This window comes from Macaca nemestrina, chromosome 4 (assembly GCF_043159975.1).
Source record: "Macaca nemestrina isolate mMacNem1 chromosome 4, mMacNem.hap1, whole genome shotgun sequence".
NCBI lineage: Eukaryota > Metazoa > Chordata > Mammalia > Primates > Cercopithecidae > Macaca > Macaca nemestrina.
In genome coordinates, this window is record NC_092128.1 from 153570654 (window position 1) to 153598405 (window position 27752).

At 44.0% G+C, this 27752-nt stretch overlaps 1 protein-coding gene and 1 long non-coding RNA gene across 2 annotated transcripts in view; one reads left to right on the plus strand and one right to left on the minus strand.

The window, feature by feature from the left end:
- Window positions 1-27752, plus strand: part of LOC105483392 (G protein subunit alpha 12) — a 113402-nt gene that overhangs the window by 37119 nt on the left and 48531 nt on the right. The window contains exon 2 of the mRNA XM_011744232.3: window positions 11633-11848. Coding sequence (XP_011742534.1) covers window positions 11633-11848 — 216 coding nt within the window. The remainder of the gene's footprint in view (window positions 1-11632; window positions 11849-27752) is intronic.
- LOC112426995 (uncharacterized) lies at window positions 10147-27262 on the minus strand. The gene is made up of 6 exons (XR_011622637.1): window positions 27128-27262; window positions 24753-24857; window positions 19221-19383; window positions 18666-18845; window positions 10815-10937; window positions 10147-10350 (listed from the first exon to the last, which is right to left on the minus strand). It is a non-coding gene; the product is annotated as an uncharacterized lncRNA (long non-coding RNA).

Consider the following 27752-nt stretch of genomic DNA (forward strand, 5'->3'; position numbering starts at 1 on the left):
GTTGTTTATTCTTTCCATACACTGGAAAGAATTCCGATGTCCAGCCATAGAGGTTTCCTTAATCTTAGCACATCCCACCTGTTGGACTACTCTGCAGCCATTACAGATCTTGAAGTCTTGAATGACGTAGGAAAGTGTTTATGATACTTTGCTAGAAAATTTTTACAGTGTTATAAAATGTTCTGTAAAGAATAAGACAGATAACATTCCTAGATGTTAATAAGTTATTTCTAGGTAGTGATATTTTTAAGGATTTAATTTTCTTCTTTATGTATTTCTATATTTCCACTATTTTTTGCACTAAAAATACACTTTTATAATCAGAAAGAGACAAATTCTTTTTTCTTTGAGACAGAGTCTTGCTCTATCCCCCAGGCTGGAGTGCTGCAGTGGTGCAATCTCAGCTCACTGCAACCTCTGCCTCCTGAGTAGCTGGGATTACAGGCACCTGCCACTGTGCCCACACCCACCTAATTTTTGTGTTTTTAGTAGAGATAGGGTTTCACCATGTTGGCCAGGCTGGTCTCAAACTCCTGACCTCAGGTAATCTGCCCACCTTGGCTTCCCAAAGTGCTGGGATTACAGGCGTGAGCCACCACACCTGACCAAGACAAATTCTTTTAGAAATGTTATCCTACAGCAGTGGTGTCTGATAGCAGATATAATGTGAGCCACAAATGTAAGGCACACGTGTACTTCATATTTTCTAGTAGCCACATTAAGGAGAAAGAACGAAAGAAAAATATATTTTATTGAGTCCAATATATCCAAAATATTACAATTACACATGTAATCAGTATAAACAATTAAAAGAAGTTTACATGTTCTTTTTGTACTAAGTCTTTGCAATCCAGTATGTATTTATAATACCTCTCAGTTCAGCCGGCCGCACGTCCACTGCTCAGTGGCCCTCGTGGCTGGGACAGAGCCACCGTTAGATGGTCTCTTGCTGGGCTGCTGAGATAGTGTAGATGAGCAAGTGTTTTCAGTGTCTGGAGAGATTAGACTCAAGTAGTGTCTGAATTCACAAAATGTCTCCTAACATAGCCAGGCTTAACAGCATATCCCATACTTCCAGATTTTAATTACTATTTTTAAAAACTGTTCCAGAGAACATCAGAAGTATTGGGTCCTCAGAGGTCAACTCGGCTCTGGCTCTAGTCTCCATGCCTGCTGTAAGCTGCGTGAGAGCAGGCAGCAGCCCAGACATCTGCCTCCTGCCCGTTTCTCTGCTCCCTTATCTCTCCAGACACTCCCATAGCAGTATAGAACAGCGCTGAAAAATCTCTAGCATGAGCCCACGCGGTCAAGGCTGCAGAGAGCTTTGATTGCACCACTGCACTCCAGCCTGGAGGACACAGTGTGACCCTGTCTCTACAAAAAAAAAAAAAAAAAAGAAAATCTGTAGTTTAAACTCAGTCGGTCAGGCTTAATAGCTGTGTGATTTTGAGCTTCCATTTTCTCGTTTGTAAAATGGGCATAATACTATCCCTTGCAGAGTTAGTTATAAAGACTAAATGAGCTAATGGACAGTGAGTACTTAACAGTGTCGTTCACATGGCAGGCACTAGTCCCATGCACGATGCAGATTGTTATGACCTCTGTGAAGCAGCCTTTTGGTTGATAGACTGGCATGAATTTTATGCATGTCTGCATCTGCTCATTTATTTGGCACCTTGTTCAGTATTTAAAGGCTTTGTGGAAAGTCTCTGGGCCTTTATTTACCACAATGCACTGAGGCCCCAGTTGGATCAGGTTGGATCAGGAGGAGGGTTCTAAAGAACACTGCATGGGGGTGCCGCCACCACCACGCACTGCACACATCATGTTTGATAATCAAAAGCAGCCTTTCTAAATTGAACATTAGCTTTGTATCCTCTTCAATGTCTTTTTAAATTAATTTATTTATTTTAATAGAGACAGGGTCTCCCTAAGTTGTCCAGGCTGTTCTCCAACTCCTGGGCTCAAGGGATCCTCCTGCCTCGGCCTCCCAAAGTGCTAGGATTATAGGTGTGAGCCATCTCGCCCAGCCCTCTTCAATGTCCTTAGTGGTAGAAAACGTTGAGTGGTAGCTCTGTGATTCCCAGACCTCACCATGCAATTCAAGATGACCCCAATGAATGGGCCAAGAATATGTTTAATCAAAACCAACCCAGTGACACTGCCCCCCAAAGGACAAAGATTTCACCATTTTCTCACACCTCCTCACACAGTTTCTTTGCACTCATCAGTTTTTCACAAAACCCAACTTGTTACTGTTTGGACTTTTGCCACTCAGCCCAGTCCTATTGGCTTTGAAGTGGTGGGACCAAGGAACGCCAGCCTTGTAGCAGACTCATCTACAAGAGTCGGGCCCAGTGGCACTCAGACCGTAGTCCAGAGGAACGCAGTGTCTGTACGTGCATGTGTATTTATGTGTTTATGCATACACACACCCGTCTATATGTAGCTGTCTCTCCGTGTATATGGACATCAATTTTACCTAAAACAAATTCTGTGACACACTTACCTTTATTATTTGCAGTCTATTTAGTTACCAGTATTTTCTTTTCCTTTTTAAAATGCCTAGTAAATTATTCCACAATGCAGATCCTGACTTGAATTTCGAAAACACTGAATTGGCACACGAAGCTGTTACTTGTTGATAGTGTGTGCAGGCTTTTTCCCCTTAGAATGATATTTGGTGTGTGTGCGCTCAAGTTTTGCTGGTATTTTCTGTACTTCACAGGATGATTTTGTTTCCCCTTCTACTGGTGTTTGTCATGTAGTGAAATTTTTAGTGAAGGGAGATTCCGAGGCTTATCCTGACGTCTGGAAGAACAGGAGAGGAAGAAGTTGGTCTGCCCATGGCCGTGGCTGGCGGCGGGGGCCGGGGAGATGATTCCAGAAGTTTCCAGCCTGCTGGCTTTTGAGTTTTGAAACGGAGCCTGGATTTTCACTTTCCAGTTCAGGAGATCTGGGGAAATCTGGATTGGTTTGGAGTTGTTTTTTTTTTTTGGGGGGGGGGGTGTTTCTTTTTTTTGGACTTTCAGGAAAACCTTTTCAAGGCAGCTGAAAACAGCTAATGATAGTTTGCTTCTCCTGTGCCCTTCCTAAACCCAGAGTTTTCTCTGCAGTTCCATCTCCTCTTGAAAAGCTTAGCTTGGATTTCCCACTGTCCAGCTGAACTAAATTTGTGGAAAACCTACCTAAGTGTCACCCCTTCCAAACCATCCCCTCCTGTGGACCTGACTTGGGAGAACTGGTGGGTATTGTGCTTACACAGCAGGGCCCTCACTGCCTCCCTGCTCTGCAGGTTTGCTGAATTCCTAGTGTTGGATCTCTCCATCTTTTGTTGAGAGCACTTGGGGTGAGAGCACTTGGGGGCTCTTGATCCCTCTCCTGCTTTAGCTGCGCTTTCCCTGCCGCCCATCCCACCCACCACGGAACCTGCAGGCAGCCTTGGACTTTGCCATTCTCCTTTTCCAATGCCTTCGACTGTCCCGTTTCTTACACAGATTTCTTAGCTTTCCGCAACCTGTCTGTGAGCACGGCCTCACCAGCGGTGGCGGTTCGGGCTGTCCTCCAACGGTCCTGTCCTTCCGGTTATGGGGCTGGCCTCTGTACTCTACATCTGAGGCTCTCGCTTATCCGCTCGGGCTCTGTCGTGCTGCTGTGCTTGTTTTGAAAGTTCTCCCAGAGCAGGAGCCAAGTTTACTGCCTTTTGGGCTTTTCTCCATTCATTACCCACCACTTTTCTTTGCGTGAGTTGAGCCTTCGGTATAGTCACTGGCAGAGCCAAGAGAGGGCTTTCTTAGAGAAATGATACACCTGATCCAGTACAACAGTGCATTTGTTCCAGAAGGCAAACCTGCGGAGTTAGGGGGGCCAGGGCTGCGCGTGAAACGGCAGAGGCTCTGATGGCTGGTTTGACAGTTTACTGCCTCCCTTCATCAGTTTCTCGCTGAGCTTTACATTAAAAGGTATCCTGCACTTCAGTTTTCGAGAGGAACTAAGAGGCGCTGTCTTTGCTCGCTGGATTCATCAATGTAAAGAAATGCATCCTGTTTACACTTCTGGCAGCGTTTCTTTTATTTGGATGGTGGCCAAAAGCAAACAACTCAGCCGAGTGGGTTTTTAAAAAGCAGAGCTTTCCAAGTCCACATGCTGTTGCCCGAGTGAACATCCAAAATCTTCAATTTGTCTTAATGGAATGGTTTCATCTTGTAGAAAAAGGCTCATATTATCTTACAGCATTTTATGTCTCTCGTAGCTTTGGTATTTATTGTGGGAAGATTTTACTAAGGAATGACTAATCTTAAAAGATTTGGTTTGATGAGGGGCTAAACTAACATAATCTATTTTGAAATGAGATAACAGGATTTGCAATTTTTGGTCTTCATCCAGCGGAATTGAACCCCACCCCACCCCCTAAAAAAATCTCCATCCCCAGCAGAGAGGGAATCTATTCTTTGACTAGAAGTTTAAGTTGCTGGATTTATAAGTTGTCTTAAAAATATGCTCTCTGAACAGTTTGAAGTGTAACATTGTATTGAGATGAAGTCATCAACCGTTTGAGACTTTAACTGTTTATATTTGGGTAACCAAATAAAATATATGGTTATTCAAACAATTAATACTTCAGTAACACCATTACTGAAAAAAGGATTTTTCTCTTAGCCATTAAAGAGACTTGAGTGAGTTGTCTTTCTTGCTTTTTTTAAGTGTATGTGAGTTTTAGGATTTTCTTGGCTTTTGTGTTTTAGAAAATTGGTCTTTTATGGGGAAAGGATAGGAGTAAGAGGTTTATTATTATAATATGCCTCCTATACTAGTAGTTTACTTTTAAGACTTTAGTAACTCTATATAATGATGGTGAAATGTGTAACTATCCATTCTGCAAAAGTACGGTAAATATATTATTGCTACAGGCTTTAAACTCCAGAAGGAGCTTACATCTCTCTCTAAAAAGGAAAAAAAAAGGGACTCAGAATTTAGCCAGATATCCCCAGGTAGAAAGCTTTCCTGGAACTCAGATTTGGATTTTCAGGACAAAGTTGTCAGAGAGCTTTTGACTAGAATAAACGTAAAGGGGCAAAAGAGAGACATCTGTTTTTTAATGCCTTTTTTCCTTCAAAGGAAGGGGAAAAGGTATAGAAAATGGACTGTAGTTAACTGTTGTAATTCAAAGCTCATCCGTCGTTTAGCCACCTTTCTTGGGTTTTGACAAAGAGAAAGAAGGAGTCTTTTCTCGTTGTTGGTGCAGTTCATTTGGACCGGCTCCAGCCTGCTTGGGCGGATTGTGTGGTGGGAATAGACTGCTGTTGTATGGGCCGGTTTTGCCTGTGTGTGTTTTTAAGCCAAGCCTGTGTTCACCCCGATAGTTGGGGAAGGCCTGGTTTATGCAGTGCTGCAGTTTTCATAAGTGACCTTTGGCCTTCCAAGTCCGGCTTTGCCCCCTGACTTCGTCTTTGACATAAAAAAATGCGACTTCCTAGGGGTTATCGATTGAACTTTTGAGTGAGCTTGTACTCCTTGTGAAGTTAAACTTTTCATTTGTAAAAATAGCACCTGAATAGATACCTGGTGGGTCAGACCCAATTTCTGTATTTAAGTTGGCTGAGCAGGGCCTTGCCGGATAGCGGGAGGGTTGGTAACTCGATTGGGAGGGCAGTGGAGGCTGAAACCCCATCCAAGCCGCCGTTGCCAGGCTCGGCTGCATCTGCCTGGACGATGGAGAGCGTTTTTATGATTTGTACAAAGGCACTGAGACCCTTTGCCCGAGACCTCGCCAGAGAAATCTGTGTGCTACCTTCTCTGTGCCAAGATAGTTTTTGTTGTGCATAGTGGGGGAAAGAGGAATTGCCTTTGTTTCCTTGTGTACTTGAGCCTTTTTGGTTTTGTCCTTTTGGGAAGGCAGGAGTTTGGTGTGGTGTAGTCAAAGGAAGTGGGGAGATGAGGACCCAGAGGAGGAATCACAGTGGGGGAGCTGGGAGGAAGGGAAGTGGAGAGTTTATTCAAGTCACATTTGGATTCCAGTCCACCACCGCTGCTCGTTCAGATGAACCCACACTTCTGAAAGCTCAGTTTGAGACCCTTCTCCAGTTAGGATTTGAGCAAGCCTCACCTTGTCCTACTATCTCTTTTCCTTTGGCCTCTGCTAACGTTCCCTCCCCACATCACATAGTTGGAACTTACGTTGCCGTGGTTGCTAGTTAACTTTTTAAAACTTTTTATTTTGAAGTAAATATAGGTTCACAGGAGGTTTCAAAGACAGTACAGAGAGGCATACAGTTTTTCCCAATGGTTATGACACACGTGATTTCAGTATGCTGTTGAAGTCGGGAAATGGGCTTTGGGACAGTGTGTGTGTGGTTCTGTACCCTTTCCTCACCTGTGTAGGTTTCTGTAACCACCACCACAGTCCAGACCACAAAGATCCCCTCGTGCTTCTCCTTTCTAGTCACTTCTTCCCCCATCTTTCCCTTTACTAACCCCTGGCAACCATGAATCTCTTGTCCATCTCTGTAATTTTGTCACTTCAAGAATGTTATGTAAACAGAACCGCATAGTGCGTGATCTTTTGAGATTGACTTTTCGTTTAACACAATGTCCTAGAGCTCCATCCAAGTCGTCGCATTCCCGTAGTGAATTCCTGTTGATTGCTGGGTAATAGTCCATGGTATGGTGTGCCACAGCTTGTTTCCAGTGTGGGGCTATGATGAACAAAGCTGCTGTGAACATTACAGGGTTTTGTGTGGACTCAGCTTTCCTATTTCTGAGATAAATACCCAAGTACAGCTGCTAGGCTGTATGGGAGTTGCATTTTTAGTAGTTACAAATCCACCCAACTGTTTTCTAGTTTGTACCATTTGACATTCCCCCAGCAGAGTAGTAGGAGAGGTCCAGCGTCTCTGCATCCTCACCTCCACTTGGTGGTGCCGCTGGTTTTTTGGTTTGTTTTTTAGCTGTTCTAACAGGTGTATAGCGGTGTCTTACTGAGGTCTCCATCTGCTTTTTCCTGACGTCTGGTGATGTTGAACATCTTCTCACTTGCGTATTTGCTGTCTGCATATGTTCTCCAGTGAAATATCTCATCATGTCTTTTGCTCATTTTCTTTAAAAAAAAATTTTTTTCCTCTTCGTTTCATTCTGTGACCTGCTGAATTTTGCCCATTTTCTAACTGGATTGTTTGCTTTTTAAACTGTTGAGTATGTGTGTATGTATCTCAGCGTCTTGCTCTGTCACCCAGGCTAGAGTGCAGTGGCACTATCATAGCTCACTGTAACCTCAAACTCTTGGGCTCAAGCGATCTTCATGCCTCAGCCTCCTGAGTAGCTGGAACTATCTGCGTGCGCCACCATGCCTGCCTAATTTGTTTGATATTCTTTTAGAGACGAGGTCTATGTTGCCCAGGCTGGTCTCGAACTTCTGGCCCCAAGTGATCCTCTCCCCTCAGCCTCACAGAGTGTTGGGATTACAGGCGTGAGCCACCGTGCCCGGCCTAACTGTTGAGTTTTGAATGTCCTTGTATATTCTAAATGAGTCCTTTGTCAGATATGTTTGATGTGTGATTGGCAAACATTTTCCCCCAGTTCACAGCTTCTTTTCAGTCTCTTAAGAGGGTCTTTGGCAAAGCAAAATATTTTAGTTTTCATAAAGTTCAATTTATTGATAATTTTTCTCATATGAATCATGTATTTGGAGTCACATCTAAGAACTCTGACCACACCCTACATCCTGAAGATATTCTCCTATGTGATACATAGTTTTACATTTTGATTTGATTTTGTATAAGCTGTGAGGTTTAGGTCAAGGTTCTTTCCCCTCCCTCCGATTTTCTTTGCCTATGGAAGTCCAATTCCTCCAACAGCATTTGTTGAAAAGACCAGGCTTCCTCTTGTTAATTGCTTTTGCACCTTTATAAAAATCAGCTAGCGGTATCAGGGACTATCCCTGGGTTCTCTGTTATGTTCCATTGATCTGTGTGTCTGTCACCTCACCAATACCACACAGTCTTGATTATCATAGCCATATAATAAGTCTTAAAATCAGAGAGACTGTTCCCACTTTTCTTTTTCAGAGTTGCTCTAGCTAATTTAGTGCTTTTTCATACAAATTTTCAAATAATCGTATTTATATCTACAAAATATCCTGCTGGGATTTTATGGAAATTGTGCTAAACCTGTTTATCAATTTAAGGATATTGATACTGTGTTGAATCTTTCAATTCGTGACTGTGGTATATCTCTCTATTAGATTTTAAAAATTTCTTTCATCAACATTTTGCGGTTTTCAGCACATAAGTCCTACACATATTTTGTTAGATTTATACCTATTTCATTATTTCAGTGATTGGTAGTAGTGCATTTTTCATTTCACTTCCCATGTGTCCATTGCTAGTATATAGAAAGACAGTTGAATTTTGTGTGTTGTTATATCCTGCCACTGTTCCGGATTCGTTTGTTTAGGAGTTTTTTTGGTAAATTAATTTGGGATTTTCTATATAGATCATCTTTTTATCTGCAAATAGGTTTAGTTGTGTGTTTTCTTTTCTTTTTTTTCTGTCTAATTTGTTCTCTCTTTTTTTTCCCCGCTGCTTTTCCTGAGCTGTATGATCTTTTATTTCATTTTCCTACCATATTGCACTGGCTAGAACTTCCAGTACCGTGTTGAATAGCAGTCGCAGAAGTAGGCATCTTTGTCTTTTCCTAGTGTTGGAGGGAAAGCATTCAATCTTTCACCATTATGAGGCTGAAGAATTTCTCTATTCCTAGTTTGCTGAGGTTTTTTAAAATCGTGATGGGTGGTTTTTTTTAATCCATATATTTGTCTTTCTAGCCAGATTCTGAGTTTCTGGGTGGGTCAGATACTGTTTCTTAAAGTTTGTTTCCCCCACAAACGAACACATTGAACAAATGTTTGTGGATCGGTAGGACTAGGCATGGTCTCCAACGGCAGACAGACGAGGTCCTGCGGGGGGAAGTTTGGGGAACATCTCTAAGCAGACCGTCCTGGTGAGCTGGGTCTGGAGGAGAAACCAGACCGTCCTGGTGAGCTGAGTCTGGAGGAGAGGTGTAACTACTCTTTGGTCATCATTACATCTGACTCAGTGGTTCAAGGCAGAAGCGGAAGTTACAGGCACCAAATTGATGCTGCAGGAGAGAGATGAAGGAGGCAGAATGGATTCATCTACTCTGCCCTGGATGTCAGAAATGAAGCTTTTCAGGATAAGTGCCAACTAAAAATCATTGACTTGTACACTTTAAATTGATGAGTTCTGTGGTACATGGATGATAGCGCAGTAAAACTGTTACTTGAAAAGGGAAAAAAAAAAAAAAAAAAAAGGCCGACTGCAGTGACTCACACCTGTCATTCCTAGCGCTTTGGAAGGCTAAGGCCAGAGGATCACTTGAGCCCAGGAGTTTGAGACCAGCCTGGGCAATATAGTGAGACCCTGACTCTACAAAAATTTTAAAATTAGCCGGGCATAATGAGGCATGCCTGTGGTCCCAGCTCTTCGGGAGGCTGTGGGCGAGGATCGCTTGAGCCCAGGAGGTCGAGATTGCAGTGAGCCATGTTCATGCCACTGCACTCCAGCCTGGGTGACAGAGCAAGACCCTGTCTCCAAAAAAAGAACATAGGTTAAGTGCGTAGTGAATAGCTGACCATGGTATTCTCTGTCCTGGAGGATGGGATGCTGCTCTCAGCTGGCCTGAGTCCCCCAGATTGCTCTGAGATGAGAAGGCTTTTCCAGATGGACAGATGTGCATTTGATTGCCTTCTCAGGGCCCTTGAGCATTCTGTACATCCTACAGTGTGGACCATACCAGAGAGTATGCAGTGTGCCCCTCAGAAGAACACAGGAAGTTCTCATAGACACTGCCTTGCTGATTTCGAAGCATTAGTCTAAGAATGGTGAAATAGACCTTCTGACTGCTCAGGGGGTGCTGTTTTTGCTGAGACAGAATATTTTCCAAAGGCTGACTACATTCCCTAATACTATTTTAGTTTAGGTTATTTCTTCATCCCCTTGACCCTGTTGGTGAGGTAAGAAGGGGCAGAAAAATATTAACTTTATTTTTAACAATGAGGAAATAAGCAGAAGAGTGAAAAGTAGTTTCTCATCACAGTGGTGACGTTAAATCTAGAACATGATCCCCTGGCTCCCGTTTTGGTGGGCGGGCTACTTGGCTTGTCATATTTTAGTCTTTTCCTGTCTCGTGACTGCTGACTGCCTGGATTTGTATGTTTTCCCACCCATTTTAAGCTGGAAGAAGCAGTTGTGTCTTCTGGAATAGAGGAGCTGCCAGATTTCAGTGACGATGACAGTAGTAGCGCTGGTAGTACTCGTAGCAGTACAGTCATCCCTCGTTTCCACAGCCAGCCACCAACAGAAAATAGTCACGGACAGTAGTACCACGTTTGAGAGAGAGAAGGAGAGACCACATTTACTTAACTTTCATGACAGTATATTGTTATAATTGTTGTATTTTATTATTAGCTATTATTATTAATCTCTTACTGTGCCTAATTCATAAATTAAACTTTAAAAACAATACAGGTAGGGCTTGGTACTGTTCAGTGTTTCAGACATCCACTGAGGGTCTTGGAACCTATGCCACGGTAAGGGATGGGGGCTACTATAGTTGTTAAAACGTTTTTTTGGCAGAGAGGCTGAGGCAGGCGAATCAGCTGAGGTCAGGAGTTTGAGGCCAGCCTGGACAACATGGTGGAACCCCGTCTCTACTAAAAATACAAAAATTAGCCATGCATGGTGGTGGGTGCCTGTAATCTCAGCTAAAAATAAAAAATTAGGCGTGGTGGCAGATACCTGTAATCCCAGCTACCTGGGAGGCTGAGGCGGGAGAATTGCTTGAACCCAGGAGGCGGAGGTTGTAGTGAGCCGAGATCACTCCATTGCACTCCAGCCTGGGTGAAAAGAGTGAAACTCCATCTAAAAAAAAAAAAAAAAAAGTTGACTTTTTACTGATACACTTCATTTTCCAGTGAAATTTTCTGAATTTGTTGCTACCTCCTCCCTGCTCAGTTGTTTCTTTTCCAGTAGCTTTGCAAATGAGTGATGGCAAAATGTAGACTTCTTTCTGTGGTGCTTATGTACATCTGTTTTCTATTATTTTTTTTTTTGAAACAGGGTCTTGCTATGTTGCCCAGGCTAGAATATACTGCCATAATCATAGATAACTGCAGCCTTGACTTCCTGGGCTCAAGCAATCCTCCCCACTCAGCTGAGACTGGTGTGCCACCACCAAGGCACAGGTGTGCCACCACCAAGCCCAGCTGTTTTTAATTTAATTTTATTTTTTTGTAGAAGCAGGGTCTTGCTCTGTTGCCCAGGCTGGTCTCAGACTCCTGTGTTCAAGCAGTCCTCCCTCTTTGGCCTCCCAAAGGGTAGGCTCACAGTGTGAGCCACCGTCCTCGGCCATGTGCATCTCTCTTGGTGAGGTTATATTCCTAGGAGTTAAGACATTTCACGCCACAATAAGCAAACCAAGAGACAGACTCTGACTGCACATTTGAGAGCTTGTGAGTTTTCTGTGTTATGACAATCGATACCCATTTTGAGGTTTTCTAGTGTGGTTTAGTCTTCGGAACGCAATCAAATCCTCTCTTAATTCTTTTATTTTCTAGGGCTCAAGGGTTCTTGTTGATGCACGAGATAAGCTTGGCATTCCCTGGCAGTATTCTGAAAATGAGAAGCATGGGATGTTCCTGATGGCCTTCGAGAACAAGGCGGGGCTGCCTGTGGAGCCCGCCACCTTCCAACTGTACGTCCCGGCCCTGAGCGCACTCTGGAGGGATTCTGGCATCAGGGAGGCTTTCAGCCGGAGGAGCGAGTTTCAGCTGGTGAGTGAATAAACCTTTCTGGGCACCTGATAGTGTGTTTTTTACACAACTATTTTGGACCATTAGTTGAATTTCTTTAAAAACTGTATAACAGTCCAAGCAAGCTCTCAATCATCGTAAGTTGTAATGATCAACAACCAAAACACAGGACGGAGGCAGATGCTACATAAAAGGCTCAAGAGGGAGGGATCAAGAGCCACTCAGGCAAGATCAATAGCTTTCTTCTGGGAATACGGAGGGTTCTTAGAATCATCCGAATTGGCACAACCCAAGGAATTTCGTTTTTTTTTTAGAGATCTTGTTCATAGTGGGAAATATCCCCTCATAGCAGCTTCCCAGCTTTGGACATGTGGATGTGGGCAAATCACGAACGTTTTCAGATCAGCGCCTCAGAAGCAAATCCGACCCCACCCAGTTATTCCCTTCAGATTTGTTCCCTTCGTTTTAAGGTCTAAAAACTTCACAAAGCCCAGCTATTTAGACTCATTTAGGGTCTGAATCTGTAACCAGAAAATTTGGGGGCTTTTGCCTGTTTGCCTTTTGTTTTTTTCCTACCTTTCAACATTAACCGTATATAAAATAAAACGTACATTTTTCTGATAACCAGCACAAATGTGCACAGCTGATATTAATACACACCCAGCGTATCCAGAAATGCCTCTGACTCTCACAGCCCTTTGCCCCCTGAGCACCCAGAGTCGAGTTGGAGTCATGAATCCTTTGCCCTTCTTATGATTTTGCCATAATATCCATTTATTATTTGTAAACACAACAGTCTTGAGTTTTACTGATTCTTAAACTTCATATAAGTCGTTTCTTACTGTGTAGTACATATGCTTCTGTGACTTACCTTTTTCACTCCGCATATTGGAATTTCTTCACGCAAGGCACATAGCTGCAGTTCTTTCCTTTTTACTGCTGTCCGATGCTCCATTGTGAAAAGATACTAGGATCCATTCCTTCTTTCACTGAGGTACTTTTGAATTGTTTTTCATATTTTGCTCTTGGAAATGTCGTGTTTTTTTTTTTTTGAGACGGAGTCTCGCTCTGTCACCCAGGCTGGAGTGCAGTGGCGCCATCTCAACTCACTGCAAGCTCCACCTCCAGATTCAAGTGATTCTCCCACCTCAGCCTCCCGAGTAGTGGGGACTATAGGCACCTGCCACCACACCGGCTAATTTTTGTATTTTTTAGTAGAGATGGAGTTTCACCATGTTGGCCAGGCTGGTCTCGAACTCCTGGCCTCAAGTGATCCACCTGCCTTGGCCTCCCAAAGTGCTAGGATTTCAGGCATGAGCCACCACACCCTGCCCTATTCATGTCTTTTACCCATCTTTTTCCTGCAGAGTAATTTTTATTTTTCTCATTTATCTGAAAGGTACTATATAGTCTGCTAATAGTCCCCTCAGTTCAATTTCCTTATTCTTCCTCCAAGTCCCCCTAATGTTAATGTTTTACACAACCACAGTACAACTATTAAAACTAAGAAGTTGGCATCGGTATGAAAGCATCAGTTAACTGTAGACCTTGTCTGAATATGACCCATCTTTCCTCTAGTGCTCCTGTCTGCCGGTTCCTCTAGCCCTCCTGCCTGCCGGTTCCTCTAGCGCTCCTGTCTGCTGGGTTCTGGCCTGGAGTCCCCCATTGTGTTTAGTCTTTGTGTCCCCTTGGTCTCCTGCAGTCCATGATAGCTTCTTGATCTTTCCTTGTCTTTCATGACCTTGACACGTTCAGAGCACTGGACAGGTCTTGTGTAGAATATTCCTGTTTGGGTTTGTGGTATTTTCTCGTCATTAGGATGAGGGGATGCATTTTTTGGCACAGAAACCACAGGCGTGCCATTGAGCCCTGCTCAGATCATCTGATCAGGACGTGTGTGATATTGTCCAGCGGCTGGTGCTGCAAACCTGGGTCGCTTGGTTGAGGCACTGTTGGCCAGCTTTCTCCACTGGGAAGTCAGTATTTTCTCTGTGTTGTTAACGCATATCTTAGGGAGATACATTGAGACCCTGCAAATAGCCTGTTTCTCCTCAGGCTTTTGCCTATAACTGTTAATATCCTCCAGGGCATCTTAAGGATGACATTTTTACTAGCCCCTTTGCATCTGCACGTTCCTTCTCAAGTTAACTTTAACAGTTGAGGTGAAAGAACCAAGAGAAAGTGGAAGATGTGGTTGCGGTAGAAAGGAAATTTTAATCTAAAGAGCAGGGATGTAAGAAACAATTGGGAAATACATGTCCATATCTCAGTGTGAAATTGAGGTTTACACCTTTTCCCCATAAACTCACACAGTCTGAGAAAGAAGATTCTCGTTCATTTAGAACTTGGATGGAAATTGAGGATTTTCCAAAGAAGGAAACAGAAGCATCGGGGCTGATCATATCGAGCGGGCCTTCTGTCTGGGATCCGGCATGGTGCAGCAGCTTTGACAGGCTTGTGTCTTTGCCCTGGTCATCAGTGCAGGGTGTCAGTGCTGGACGGGACCTCCCAATTTAGGAAGTCAAGCCCCCGTATTGTCACAATACGGAAGTAAGCCCACAGCAGTTATGGTGTGCCTGAGGCCACATCATCTTGGTAATCACTGTGAGAAATTTGGGCCGGATTTCTCCCTTCACTCATTCGTTCATTTATTCTGCATTCATGGATCACCTACTGTGTGAGACATGGTGCTACATGCTGGGGATATTGCAGTGAAGAAGACCAAACACGAGCCTGTCCCCAGCGAGCGAGCTTTTACTCTAGATGTGCACTTGGCGGGTGATTAGGGTGAGGTGGCCACAGGTGGGTCAGTAGTCATCCCTTTGGTTTGATCTTATCTCCTGGCTTCAGACCACGAGACTTTGTGAAGATACAGAAAATATACTGTTGAAGCCAGTAATGCATTTGTAAAGGCTGTAATAACCAAACGCAGAGATGATGTGAAATTCTTGTTTATTGGTTGGTGGGTGCATGACTGTTTGTTATTCCTATGCTTTATACATTTGCACTTCTTTTTATTCTTCAAAAAAAATGATGGAGCGTTTTATTAAAATAGCTAGATAGTAGGACCCTAATAGTTATTGTTGTCAAAACACACAATTACAACAAAACTGAAAGACCGTACCCATCTGAACACTATTACCAGGGCTCCCTCCCCCACCCCTGCTGTAGACCCTTGTTTCTCTTCGAATCTCTTCCTGAGCGTCAAAGCTTTTCTAGGGTGATGCTTCATCACCTTGTTTTTTGCTTTTCTTTCTTCCCCAGCTGACAGCACTTGACAGTCTCCTGTGAAGAGCTGCAGCTGCTTTGAGAATTGCTGTCGGCCAGGTACTAGGCGCCTCCCTGTACCCTTTGCTGTCTTGCTTTTTCTTGCCATTCCAGTCAGAGGTAGAAACAAAAAGAGGAGGAAAAAGGCTGTGTCTGGTGATTACCTTGTGACGGGCCTCTCTCCTCTGAGGAGCAGGGTGGGCCAGGGCAGGGGGTGGAAATCTTCGCTTTCCACAGAGGGGAGGCAGCCTGGCCGCCCTCCCCACTGGCCCCTTGCCGTGCATGGCCACTGCTGTCCACTGCCGGTCACAGACAGCAGACGCCCCATGAGCATCACTCCTGTGGCTCAGTTGAAAGGAAGATGATCTCACCAGGTTAGACCTCATCTTCTAAAACACAGTTAAGTAAGACATAGCAGGATGCTCAACAGAAAGGCTTTGGTCATCAGTATAACTAATACAAACATCTTCTTGTCTGTCCTCTTTTTTAATAAAATAAAATATAGCATTTTTAAATACAGCTTGCACATTAACTAATGTGCTTATACTATGTGGATGATATTGCCATAAATCGTCTACTTTTGAGTATACCATTTATTTCTTTACTTTTTTTTTTTTTAAGAGACAGTCTTGCTCTGTCTTCCAGGCTGGAGTGCAGTAGGGTGGTAATAGCTCACTGCAGCCTCAAACTCCTGGGCTCAGGTAAACCACCTGCCTCAGCCACCTGAGTAGTTGGGATCACAGGCATGTGCCACCACACCTGGCTAATTTTTACTTTTTCATAGCATCAAGGTCTTACTGTGTTGCCCAGGCTGGTCTCAAACTCCTGGGCTCTAGCATTCCTCCTGCCTTGGGCTCCGAAAGTGCTGGGATTACAGGTGCATGCCACCAGGCCCAGCCTTGGTGTACCTTTGAATTTTAGGATCTAGTTAATTAGAATGGTATGACATATATATATCAGTGTCTTTGGTGTGTGGCTCCTGACGTGAGTGTGACCTGGATTTGTATGTCATAGTCCTCCTTCCATGCCGTGGAACGTGTTCTTTCAGTGAATCCTTTCTGTGTGCCAGGCCCTGTGCTGAGGTCAGCTCTCATTTTCTCACATAGCCGGTAGGACAGACAGACATGCAAGCACATAATTGTTATAAATGTGGTAAGAAATATAATTGAGGCCAGACAAGGTGGTGCGTGCCTGTAGTTCCAGCTATTCAGTGGCTGAGGTAGGAGGCTCGCTTGAGCCCAGGAGTTCAAGGCTACAGTGAGCTGAGATCGCGCCACCGCACTGATTGCAGCCTGGGCAACAAAGCGAGACCCTGTCTCAAAAAATATATAATTGAAAAATAATCAGGCTGTGTTAAGCATAAAGGAAAAAAGCAGACGATTCTATCTGGCAGGAGGAGGTCAGAGGTCTTTGGAGGAGACTTTTCTAAAGGCAGGTAGGATGACCCAGGAGACAGTGCAGAGTGAGGTGGCAGAGGGAGCAGACAGAGGCAGGGACTGGGAGAGCGGCTGGCAGGGCAGAAGGTTGCTGAGCCAGGGGCTGCCCTGCAGAGTCGAGCAGGCTTTAGCCAAGAAGAGTGTGCATACATGTGGATGCAAGCACAGAAATCCCAGCTCAAACTGGCTTAACCAAAGGCGCTTTGTGAGCCAAAAACTGACACAGGCGGGAGCTTTATGTGCAGTGTGAGCTATTTCTCTGCCCTTTCCTGGGCTTTCCTGGGCTTCTCTGTGCTGGTTCGTTTTTGGCCTGGCTTCCTCTATGGCTGCAAAATGATGGCAGCAGAATGGGGCCTCACGTGAACAGATCACCACCAGGAGCAAGGAGGGGACCTGACACGTGGCCAGGGAGATGCTGTGCGTGGTCGGTTTAGGCATGGATGAGCTCTGCATCCCTGTCCTCACCACTGGAGAAGGAGGGGCCGCCTAACTGGAGCAGTGGTGGGATGCTGCCACCCAGTCTATGAGCTGTTCGGTGGGTGCACGCAGGTCTCAGAGATCACGGCGTTCTCTGCAACCACATGTACCAAGCAGTTTGAACTCACTTATGGGCAGTGAGGCACCACTGAGGTGTCAGAGCAGTAAATCACAGATCTGAGTTGCTGTTTTTCCAGAAATCACTGTGACTCATGTAAAAGATGCCTGAAGGGGTCCGGGAACGGTGGCTCACGCCTGTAATCCCAGCACTTTGGGAGGCCAAGGCAGATGGATCACTTGAGGTCAGTTCAAGACCACCCTGGCCAATATGGCAAAACCCCACTTCTACTAAAAATACAAAAATTAGCCATGCATGGTGGTGGGACGCCTGTAATCCCAGCTACTCTGGAGGCTGAGGCAGGAGAATCGCTTGAGCCCAGGGGTGGAGGTTGCAGTGAGCAGAGATTGCACCACTGCACTCCAGCCTGTGCAACATGTGTGTGCAACAAGACCCTGTCTCCAAAAAAAAGGAGGTGGGGAGGTGAGACAGGGCGAGGCCGGCTGAGCTCTCCCGGGCTCCATAGAGAGTCTGTGTGATCATAGCAGGGCAGTGGTGGTCTTGGTCCTTACCCTCATGTCCTGCTGTTCATCACCCCGTCTGCTTGTTTCCTGGCTGCACAGCTCTTTGCTTCTTACCTAGTTAATAATAATCCTCACTGTCTACCTTTCCTCCAAACATGACCTGTGAGCAGGCCAGTGGCATCTCAAGGTACAGAATGGCCTGAATAAATGGAACTACTTACTGTTTTTCATAACTTACTCTTGAAATTGTGGCCAGTGAAATGTAGTAACCAAGTTGTGAATATAGGCTGTGTGTTTTCTTGCTCGGTCCAGAGCTCTCGCAGTGTCCAGGCGTGCGCTCCTTTTCTCAGCTGCGTTCCAGCCAGACTGAGGAGGGTGGGGAGGGAGAGCTCCCCTCTTCTTTTAGAGTGACTTCCTAGAAGTGCCGTCCAACACGTCCTCAGAAGTCTCCTGAACGAGAACACGGTCACCTGGCCACAGCGACAGGGCAGGCTGTGTAGTGTGGACTCAGCCAGCAAACTGTCCCCGGGAGGAGCTGTTGAGCAGCCTGGGGGATCCTGGATGGATCCGTGGGGCGGCCATGGGAGCAGCTTCCACATATTCTTGGCTCTCTGTTTTTGCTGGCATTTGTTTGTTTGTTTGTTTTTTTGGAGACGGTCTCGCCCTGTTGCCCAGGCTGGAGTGCAGTGGCACAATCTCAGCTGACTGTAACCTCTGCCTCCTGGGTTCAAGCTATTCTCCTCCCTCAGCCTCCCCCGAGCAGCTGGGATTACAGGTGCCTGCCACCACACCCAGCTACTTTTCTGTATTTTTAGTAGAGATAGGGGTTTCGCTACATTGGCCATGCTCGTCTCGAACTACTGACCTCAGGTGATCCTCCCACCTTGACCTCCCAAAGCACTGGGATTCCAGGCGTGAGCCATGGTGCCCAGCCCTGGCATTTGTTTTCCCTCTGCCATGGTAACAGAGTTGAGAAGATGACCGCAAATCTGGACTACATTTTCTGCCTTCTTGTGGTTTAGCATAGCCATGGGACTGAGTGCTAGACGTTGCTCTAGGGGCGAAATGACACTTACCCCAGCCTCTCCCTTTTCCTGATGCCTGGCCATTGTCAAGAATCTGAGCGGTCAGCATGGACCCACAACAGAAGTGGCCTTCAGCTTGTCTTGTTTAAGCCTCTGTGTCTTGGCTTTAGCTCTTACCAACGTAGCTTCCCAGGGTGGTGTTTTCCGGAAAGCTCAGAAGACGGTGGGTCCCTGGGAGAAGGGAGAAGAGTTGTTGTAGCTGGAAGAATGGCAAGCGCAGAGGCCCCAAGGCAGGAGCAGGCTTGGTGCTCCAGAGTGCAGCAGGGAGGTGACGGGAGGTGGGCCAGAGCAGTGGGTGACAGGCGACAGCTCGTGGTGCCTGCGGAGGGGCCCCTGAGGGCTGCCAGAAGGACTTAGGAATTGGCCAGAGGCATGCTGTGGTTTGACTTACACTTGAATAGGATTTTGCTGGCAGCCATGTTGATAATAAAAGTGGGGGTCCCATGCAGGCTCTTAAAGTAATGTGGCTGACAGTGACAGAAGGCGGTGAGCTGTGCTCAGTTTCCAGACACCCTAGAACCAGGAGGGGTTCAGAGGCCACCTCACCTGTTGCTCACACGACTTCAGGATTCCTTGTGTGTCCGCCCTGAGGAAGAGCGAGCCCCAGGGTTGTTGTGTTGTGTCCGTGGATTTGGGGTGCTTGCTGGGGAGTCCATTGCTTGTCTTCGTGAGTACGCCCAGGCTGCCTCTGTGTGTCTGGACCCTGCCTCTGGAGGGTAAAGCACACAGAGCTGAACCCCATGCTCATGGTGTCACTCACAGTGACATCTGGTGTCTTTCTTGCCGGGGGCCTTGCTCTCTGCCAGGAGACATGTTTCAGACCCAGAGTCCCCAGTCTCCCCATGAAGGCCATCACCCCTCATTCCTTCAGGTCTTAAGATGGGCATGCTGGGTTGGGGATGCCCAGAGTCGCCATCTTGAGTGGGGCAGAGAGAGGTTATAGCAGCTCAGAGACACCCGCCCAGGGGACAGCATCAGTCCCGGTCTGTGCTGGTCAGGGACTAGCCAACCTCTCAAGCATTCAATTAGTGTTTAATTAGTGAAAACTAAATAAGCAAATCACACCAGCTTCTACCAGGTATGTGAGAGGATTTTCCCCATACCCCAGCCATATGGCTTTAGACTTCTATATGCTTAGTCTTCCATAGATAGACAGACAGAGATATAATATGTTTATATATTTAGTTTTCTGTAAGTTTTGCCAGCTTGGTAAGTTGAACTTTTCATAATCATTGGTTCTTTTCATATGTTTATTGGCCATTTACATTTATTCTCTTGTTAATTGGCTGTTGACATTCTTTGCTGCTTTTTCTTCTTTGGGAATAAGCATCTTTTGATTCGTACCAGTCTATCGCCAGGTGCCCGTTTTTTCCAACTCCCTTTTCTTTTTTGCAATTTTTCATTTTGAACTAATTACAGATTCACAGGAAGTTACACAGATAGTCCTTGTGGGTGTCACTTGGTGTCCCCCAATGGTGATATCTTACAGGATTATAGCACGGGATGAAAACCAGGAGACTGGCATTGGTGAGTGTGTGCATGTAGTTCCTTGTCACTTTATTATGTGTAACACCACAGTCGAAATACAGAACCATCTCCCACCACAGCCTCCCTCATGCTGCCCCTTTCCAGTATACCTTCTTTTTAAACGGAATCTTACTCTGTCGACCAGGCTGGGGTGCAGTGGTGTGATCTCAGCTCACTGCAACTTTCACCTCCTGGGTTCAAGTGTTTCTCCTGCCTCAGCCTCCCTAGTAGCTGGGATTACAGGCATCCACCACCACACTTGGCTAATTTTTTTTTTTTTTTTTTTCGGTATTTTTAGTAGAGATGGGGTTTGGCCATGTTGGCCAGGCTGGTCTTAAACAGATCACCTGAACTCAGGTGATCCACCCACCTCAGCCTCCCAAAGTGCTGGGATTACAGGCATGAGCCATTGTACCTTTTTATCTCTGAGTAGTATTCCCTGGTATGGAGATACCACAGCTTGTTTATCTGAAAAATATGTGTATATGTACACACAGGCGCAGGTACAATACACACACTTACACATGAGGACTGCATCATTTTTTACCTCATAGGATAAGTCACAATGTCAGAAATAAGTGAATAATTTCTAGAGAAAATAGAGTTATTTCAGATATTAAACCGTCAGAATTTACTTTCTTAGTTTTGGTTTGGTGCTGTGTATATATGTGACAGTTTTTAACCTTTCACACTAAATTAACTTTCATAGTGTGATTCAGAGCTTTCTTAACTGTTAAAGTCAGAAGGACCTGAGAAATTCCCTTACCAAATCCTATTTGAGATTGACACCATTTGAGGCCTGAGACTTGAAGAATTTGCCTGACCTGACAAAGTTAATGAATGACCCAGACAGGCGTGAGAAGAATTTAGAGTAGCCTGGGTCGTCTGATGCTTATTTGGGTGCTGATCCCAGCTCTGGAGTGGGGGGGACACTTGCTTTTCCTCTGGGGTGGCTCTTGCCTGAGGATACAGAAGCAGGAAGCTGAGGTATTTGCTATTCTTGGATCCTGCACTGGTGAGAAACTTCAATGTGTTTCTGCCTGTGATGTTGGCCTTTCCCCTTCATCTCATTAATCATGAAGAGTATTATATACTTATAAACCTCTACAAATCTACTCCTCTAGGGAAAAAAAAATGAAGTGTTAAGTATTTGAACACAGATCCTTAAGCCAGTGCATAGTGGCCCAGGGTAAAAATGTGTGATGTAATGGAGTTAATAATGAAATACTTTGTGTGGCAGCAAGACCAGAAACCCTAAAGGAAAGCAATGATGGATTTGATTACATAAATGTTTTTAACATTTGTATGGCAGAAGTCAACATAAATTAAGAGTCAAATGACAAATTCGGGGAAAATTGCAACCTATAACGAAGGTGTTTTCTGTGATAAAGGCGTGAGAGCACGCTTGTGAATCAGTACACGAGGGATGCATCCCCAGGAGAAAGCGGAGGAAAGAAGGAAGAGGGTCATCATCCATGCCACTCATTGTGGAAACACAAAGTCATGCTGATATAGCTTTGTCAGCTTGGTTGGGAGTGATTTTAAAGAATAATGCTTTGGGCTGATTGGGTCTCAGGAAGTATGTATTATCATACATAAAAGGTGGGAGTATACAGTGATGAAGTTCCACAGTTTGTGTCAAAACATAAAGTGTTATTCTGTTCTTTGGCAGTAATTCATCGTCCCAGGAATTTATCCTAATACAGTAATTGTAAGATTTCCAGCTTGGCTGGGCATGGTGGCTGATACCTGTAATCCCAGCCCTTTGGTAGGTGAAGCAGGCATATTGCTTGAGTCCAGAATTCAAGACTAGCCTGGGCGATGGGGCAAAACCCCTTCTCTGCCAAAAATACAAAAAGATTATCCAGGTGTGTGGTGGTGTGTGCCTATAGTTCCAACTACTTGGGAAGCTGAGGCGGGAGGATCCCATGAGCCTGGGAGGTTGAGGCTGCAGTGTGCCATGATCACACCACTGCACCTTAGCCTCAGTGACAAAGCAAGAAGACCCTGTCTCAAAATAAAATAATGTTAAATTTTAAATAAAATGAGATAAAAATAAAACAAGGTAAAATGATTTCCAGTTTCTAGTTATAGTGGACTAGTTGTCTAAAGACCTGCTGAAAGTAATTTAAAATGATAGATAAAATGTTAAAAATAAATTTATTAGGCCAGGCGTGGTGGCTTACGCCTGTAATCCCAGGACTTTGGGAGGCTGAGCAAGGTGGATCACTTGAGGTCAGGAGTTCAAGACCAGCCTGGCCAACATGGTGAAACCCTGTCTGTACTAAAAATACAAAAATTAGCTGGGTGTGGTGGCAGGTGCCTGTAATCCCACCTACTCGGGAAGCTGAGGCAAGAGAATTGCTTGAACCCAGGAAGCAGAGGTTGCAGTGGGCTGAGATTGCCCCACTGCACTCCAGCCTGGGGACAGAGCAATACTTCATCTGAATGAATGAATGAATGAATGAATGAATGAATGAATGAATGTGTTAAAGCCTCTAAGCACTGACAGGATTGTAAAGCACCACCAGACGAAACCCTATGAGAGCCTGGTGGGAGAAGCAGAGCCTGAGCTGCAGTTTCTGACAGATCTTTTGGGAGTCTCGAAGTGGGGGTGGAAACAGAGTTGAGGGATCTGATAGGAGACTGCCCTGTCATGAGTGGGAACCTCAGAGGGTGAGGATGAATGGAAAGGATACGCACAAAGAGGGGACAGCAGAGAGGCAGGGCAGGGAGAGGGAGGAGACAAACTAAATCCCACCCATAGGCCAGCTCCCCGGGAGACCTGTCACCCACATACCCAGCACCATGGCAGTCCAGGCAACCCCTATGCGATGGATCCAGTTTAAAGTGACGCCAAACAGATAACGTACCTAAGTGCCTGGTAGCACCATCTTTGAAGTGACGGTGGTTGGTAAATCATATCAAACACAGAGTTAAGAAACCCAGCGAATCCCAAGCAAGATTGAAAAAAAAAAAAAAAACACAACACTGTAGACATGATAAAACTGCAGAAAACCAAACACAAAGAGGAAAATCTTAAAAGCAGCTACAGAAAAATGTAGACATGAACTTTCAAGGAGTGACAGTTTGACAGCTTTCCTCCTAAAAGCTACAGCAGGCGCCAGAAAGAGTGGAATGATATCTCGAGGTGGTATCTACAAGAGAGTTTAACTCTCAATCTAGAGTTTTGTAAAATTGAACGCAGAACAGAGACATTTTCAATCACAGAGAGTTGATGGGTAGCAAATCCTCCCAACAGGAATCATAGGAACTATACTTCAAACAGGAAGAAAGTGATTTCTGATGGAAGGTTTGAAACATAAGAAATAACATGAAGACTAACATCTCTTTTTTTCTTTTGTTTTTACTTTTGGTGTCAAAGCTAAGAATTCATTGCCAAATCCATGGTCATTAAGATTTATACGTACGTTTTCTTTTTATGTTTAAGTTATTTTCTATTTAGGTTGTTGGTACATTTTGAGTTAATTTTTGTATACGGTTTGAGGTAGGGGTCCAAATCCATTTTTCTACATGTGGACAGTCAGTTGTTCTAGCACAATTTGTTAAATGTCTCTTCTTTCCCCATTTAATGGCATCCTTTTGGCCATAGATATTTGGGTTTATTTCTAGACTCCAAATTCTGTTCTCGCAATCTGTACATCTATGGTTATGCCAGGAACACACCACTTTGATTACTGTAGCTTTCTAGTAAGTTTTCAGAGTGGGAACTGTGAGTCTTCCAGCTTTGTTTTCTTTTCCTCATTGTGGTTTTGATTTGCATTCCCTTGAGGAGTAATGATGTCAAGTTGTTATTGATGAAGAATAAAATGGACTTGCTCTATCACAGAGATTAGCAGACTTTGGCCTGCAAGCTAAATTTCACGTAGCTTATTTTTGTATGCCCACCCATGAAATAAGAATGTTTTTTACATTTTTCAAGGCTTGAGAAAAAAGTATATAAAGTAAAGACAGCTACATGTCTTCAGACCCACAAAGCCTGAAATATTTACCATTTGGCCCTTTACCGGAAAAGTTTGCTAGCCCTTTCTCTAATTATCAGATATTAAGATTTACCTTTTTAAAAACTTCAATACAGTGGAGGTATTGGTGCAGAATTAGGTAAGTAGAGTGGTCAAACCACATGGAGAACAATGAAATTGGGCCCTACACACACACACACACACACACACACACACAATTTCAAATGGATTAGAGGCCAAATTTGAAAGGTAAAACCATATATCTAACGTGTGCGTGTGTGTGTGTGTGTATATACACATATATATGAGAGAATCTTCATGATCTTGATGTAGGAGAGAATTTCTTAAGGAACTAAAAGTACAAATCCAAGAGGAAAAGATTAATAATTTGATTCCCATCAAATTAAGAACTTCTGTATATCTAAAGATAGCACCAGCTGTAACAGTGAAGTTGTTTGCTGTCTGTAACCTACAAAGGTGTGAGTATCCAGAAATAGGCAATTCAGTATGGGTTACAGCTTTCAATAGGCACTTCTGAGAAGAGGAGATGATATTATGATATACTCACAAATTTGCAAAAATTAAAACGTGACAATTCCAAGAACTGGCAAGGATGTGGAATGACAGGAACTCTCATACACTGCAGTGCCGGTGGGAACGCAAGTTGGTTTCTCTAGTTTGGAAAACAGATGGGTATTATTTACTAAAGTTAAGATACATGTTTCCAGTGGCTCAGTAATCCCACTTCTAGGTATGAAAAGCCATGTATGTAAATGTTCATAGCATTATATATAATTGGAAAACTCCAAATGTTCCTCAACAGTAAAATGGGTGAGTAAATTTTTTTTTTTTTTTAATTTCTGAGCGCTGCAGTGAAAATGAGCAGAGGACAGCTCTCAGCAATAGGATGAATCTCACAAACATTATGATGTTGGACCAAAGACATAAGACAGGAAAGAATACATGTAGTGTGTTTACATTCATACACAAGCACATATATAGTGTGATTACATTGAGAATTCAACCACATTGTTGAAGAGTACATACGCAGGAGATAAAACTACTGGAAAGGATACCAGCATCAAGACAGTGGTTGCTTCTAGAAGACAGAGTGAGTGTTTTGATAAGGGCACTTCTGAGGTGCTGGTTGCAGTGCATTTCTTGACCTTAGTGATTGCTGCTTTTTCAGTTAGTGCATGTATCTTTATTGCATTTTTCCTATATTATGTTATAATTTACAATAATAATTTAACAGGGAAAATAATCAGATCAATATGCAAGATTATTTGCAAGGATATTGATTGTGTTGCTTATAAAAACAAAAAGGAACCTAATTATTCGCCAGTAGGGGTTGGTTGACTAAATTGGAATTCTGACCGTGTGATCAAATATTATCCAGCGGTTAGAAAAGCTGAGAGAGAACTCTGTATATTGACATGGGAAGAAGTCCCTACGCATCAAGTGAAAAAGCGAGTTAAGTAGCAAAACACATACCCTGTTTCTGTTTGGAAAGGAAAACAGGCTTATATATATACACAAATGCATAAAAAACCAGTACCTGGTGGAAGTACATCCACTGAGCTACCTCAGTTGTTCTATTTCTTTTTCTTATTTTTATATATGTTTATGAAAACATTCACTTTCTAAATTATTTTTATTTTTAATTGTGGCCAAAACTTGTATTATTGGCCAAGCATTCTGGCTCACTCCTGTAATCCCAGCACTTTGGGAGACTGAGGTGGGCGGATCACATGAGGCCAGGAGTTTGAGACTAGCCTGGCCAACACAGCAGAACCCCATCTCTACTAAAAATACAAAAATTATCCAGGCGTGGTGGTACATGTCTGTAAACCAGCCACTCAGGAGGCTGAAGCATGAGAATCACTTGAACCCAGGAGGCTGAGGTTGTAGTAAGCCAAGATCACACCACTGTACTCCAACCTGGGTGACAGAGCAAGACTCTGTCTTAAAAAAAAATTAAAAGTTTTTAAAATGAAGTATTTTTATAATCAGAAAAGGCCATGAGAACAATTTTAGAGTGAATTATAAAAATTAATGTCCACAGGAATATTTTTCTTTTCTTTTCTTTTCTTTTTTTGAGAGTCTCACCGTCTCCCAGGCTGGAGTGTAGTAGCATGCCTCAAACTCCCAGGTTCAAGCAATTCTCCTACCTTAGCCTCTCGAGTAACTAGAACTACAGGTGTGCACCACCACACCCAACTTATTTATGAGATAGGGTGTGACTCTGTCACCCAAGCTGCATTATAGTGGCGTGATCTTGTTTCACTGCAACCTCTGCATCCTGGGCTCAAGCAATCTTTACCTCAGCCTCCTGTGTAGCTGGGGGACTACAGGCATGCCACCACATCAGGCTTTATAATTTTTTGTAGAGAAACAGGATTTCGCCATGTTGCCCAGGCTGGGCTCAAACTCCTGGGCTCAAGTGATTCACCCGCCTCGGCCTCCCAGAATGCTAGTATTACAGGCAGGAGCCACCACGCCTAGCCTCAGCTAATTTATTTTTATCTCTTGTAGAGATAGTCTCACTGTGTTGCCCTGGCTGGTCTCGAACTCCTGGGCTGAGCAGTCCTCCTGCCTTGGAATCTCATAAAGTTTATTATTCCTGAAAGAGACTTACAGTTGAAATAATTCTGGTTAAATATAACGTACCATTAATCTGAAAGTTTCAAAGGGTGGTGGTGTCAACCCCGTTCCCCATCCACTTTTACCAGATTTCAACAAATTTAATCAGCTTCCACAAGAACTGAGTAAAGTCCAGTGAATGAGAAGAGGCCTGGACTCTCACCATTTTTGCTACATATTATTGAAGCTTCAGTCCTTAGCTATCAAAGAAGGCGGTATTAATACCCTCCTTTTAGACTGACTCTGAGAATTGTGAAAACATTTAGCACCATGCTTAGCAAGTAGTATTTGTTTACCTACCTGGCTCCCTGATTTCGAATTTCTTTTGTGCTCAGCAGTGGACTATGAGCTATATAGGAGGAATGATTTTCTTCCATTCGTCTCCCTGAGAGCCAGGGGTCTGAACTCCAGAAGTGTGGTCCTTGTATTATCCAACTTGTGGAGAGATGCTCAGAATTTAGCCTCCAACCCCATGTAAGTGGGGAGCTGTTGGTGTGTCATGGAAGAAATTAGACTTTAACTTGGGTGGTTTTGAATGAAAGATTAAATTGTCACAAGAGATAGGAAGGAGGTGGCACAGATGGGCTGATGCAATCCGTAAGTGGTGATTGGACATTCAGAAGCCAGCCTGCTCTTGTGAAAAAGCAAGGCCTGCCCTATTCTGGATGTTCTTAGGAGAGGTTTGGTGAGAATTTTGCATTTAAGCCAAATGAAATAGTTGATTTATTAACTTGTTATGACTTTTTTCTTTTATTTATTTATTTTTTTTTTTTGAAAAAATTCTGGTGAAATGTTTTTTTCTTTGTCTATTCTCACTAAACTTTCTAGCAGACCAGTATTAACAATCGGACACGTGTATCCCAGTGAGTCTTTGGAAAAGCTTGGGCTAAGGCGGCATAGTGTAGCTCGTGTGTGAGCATTTATT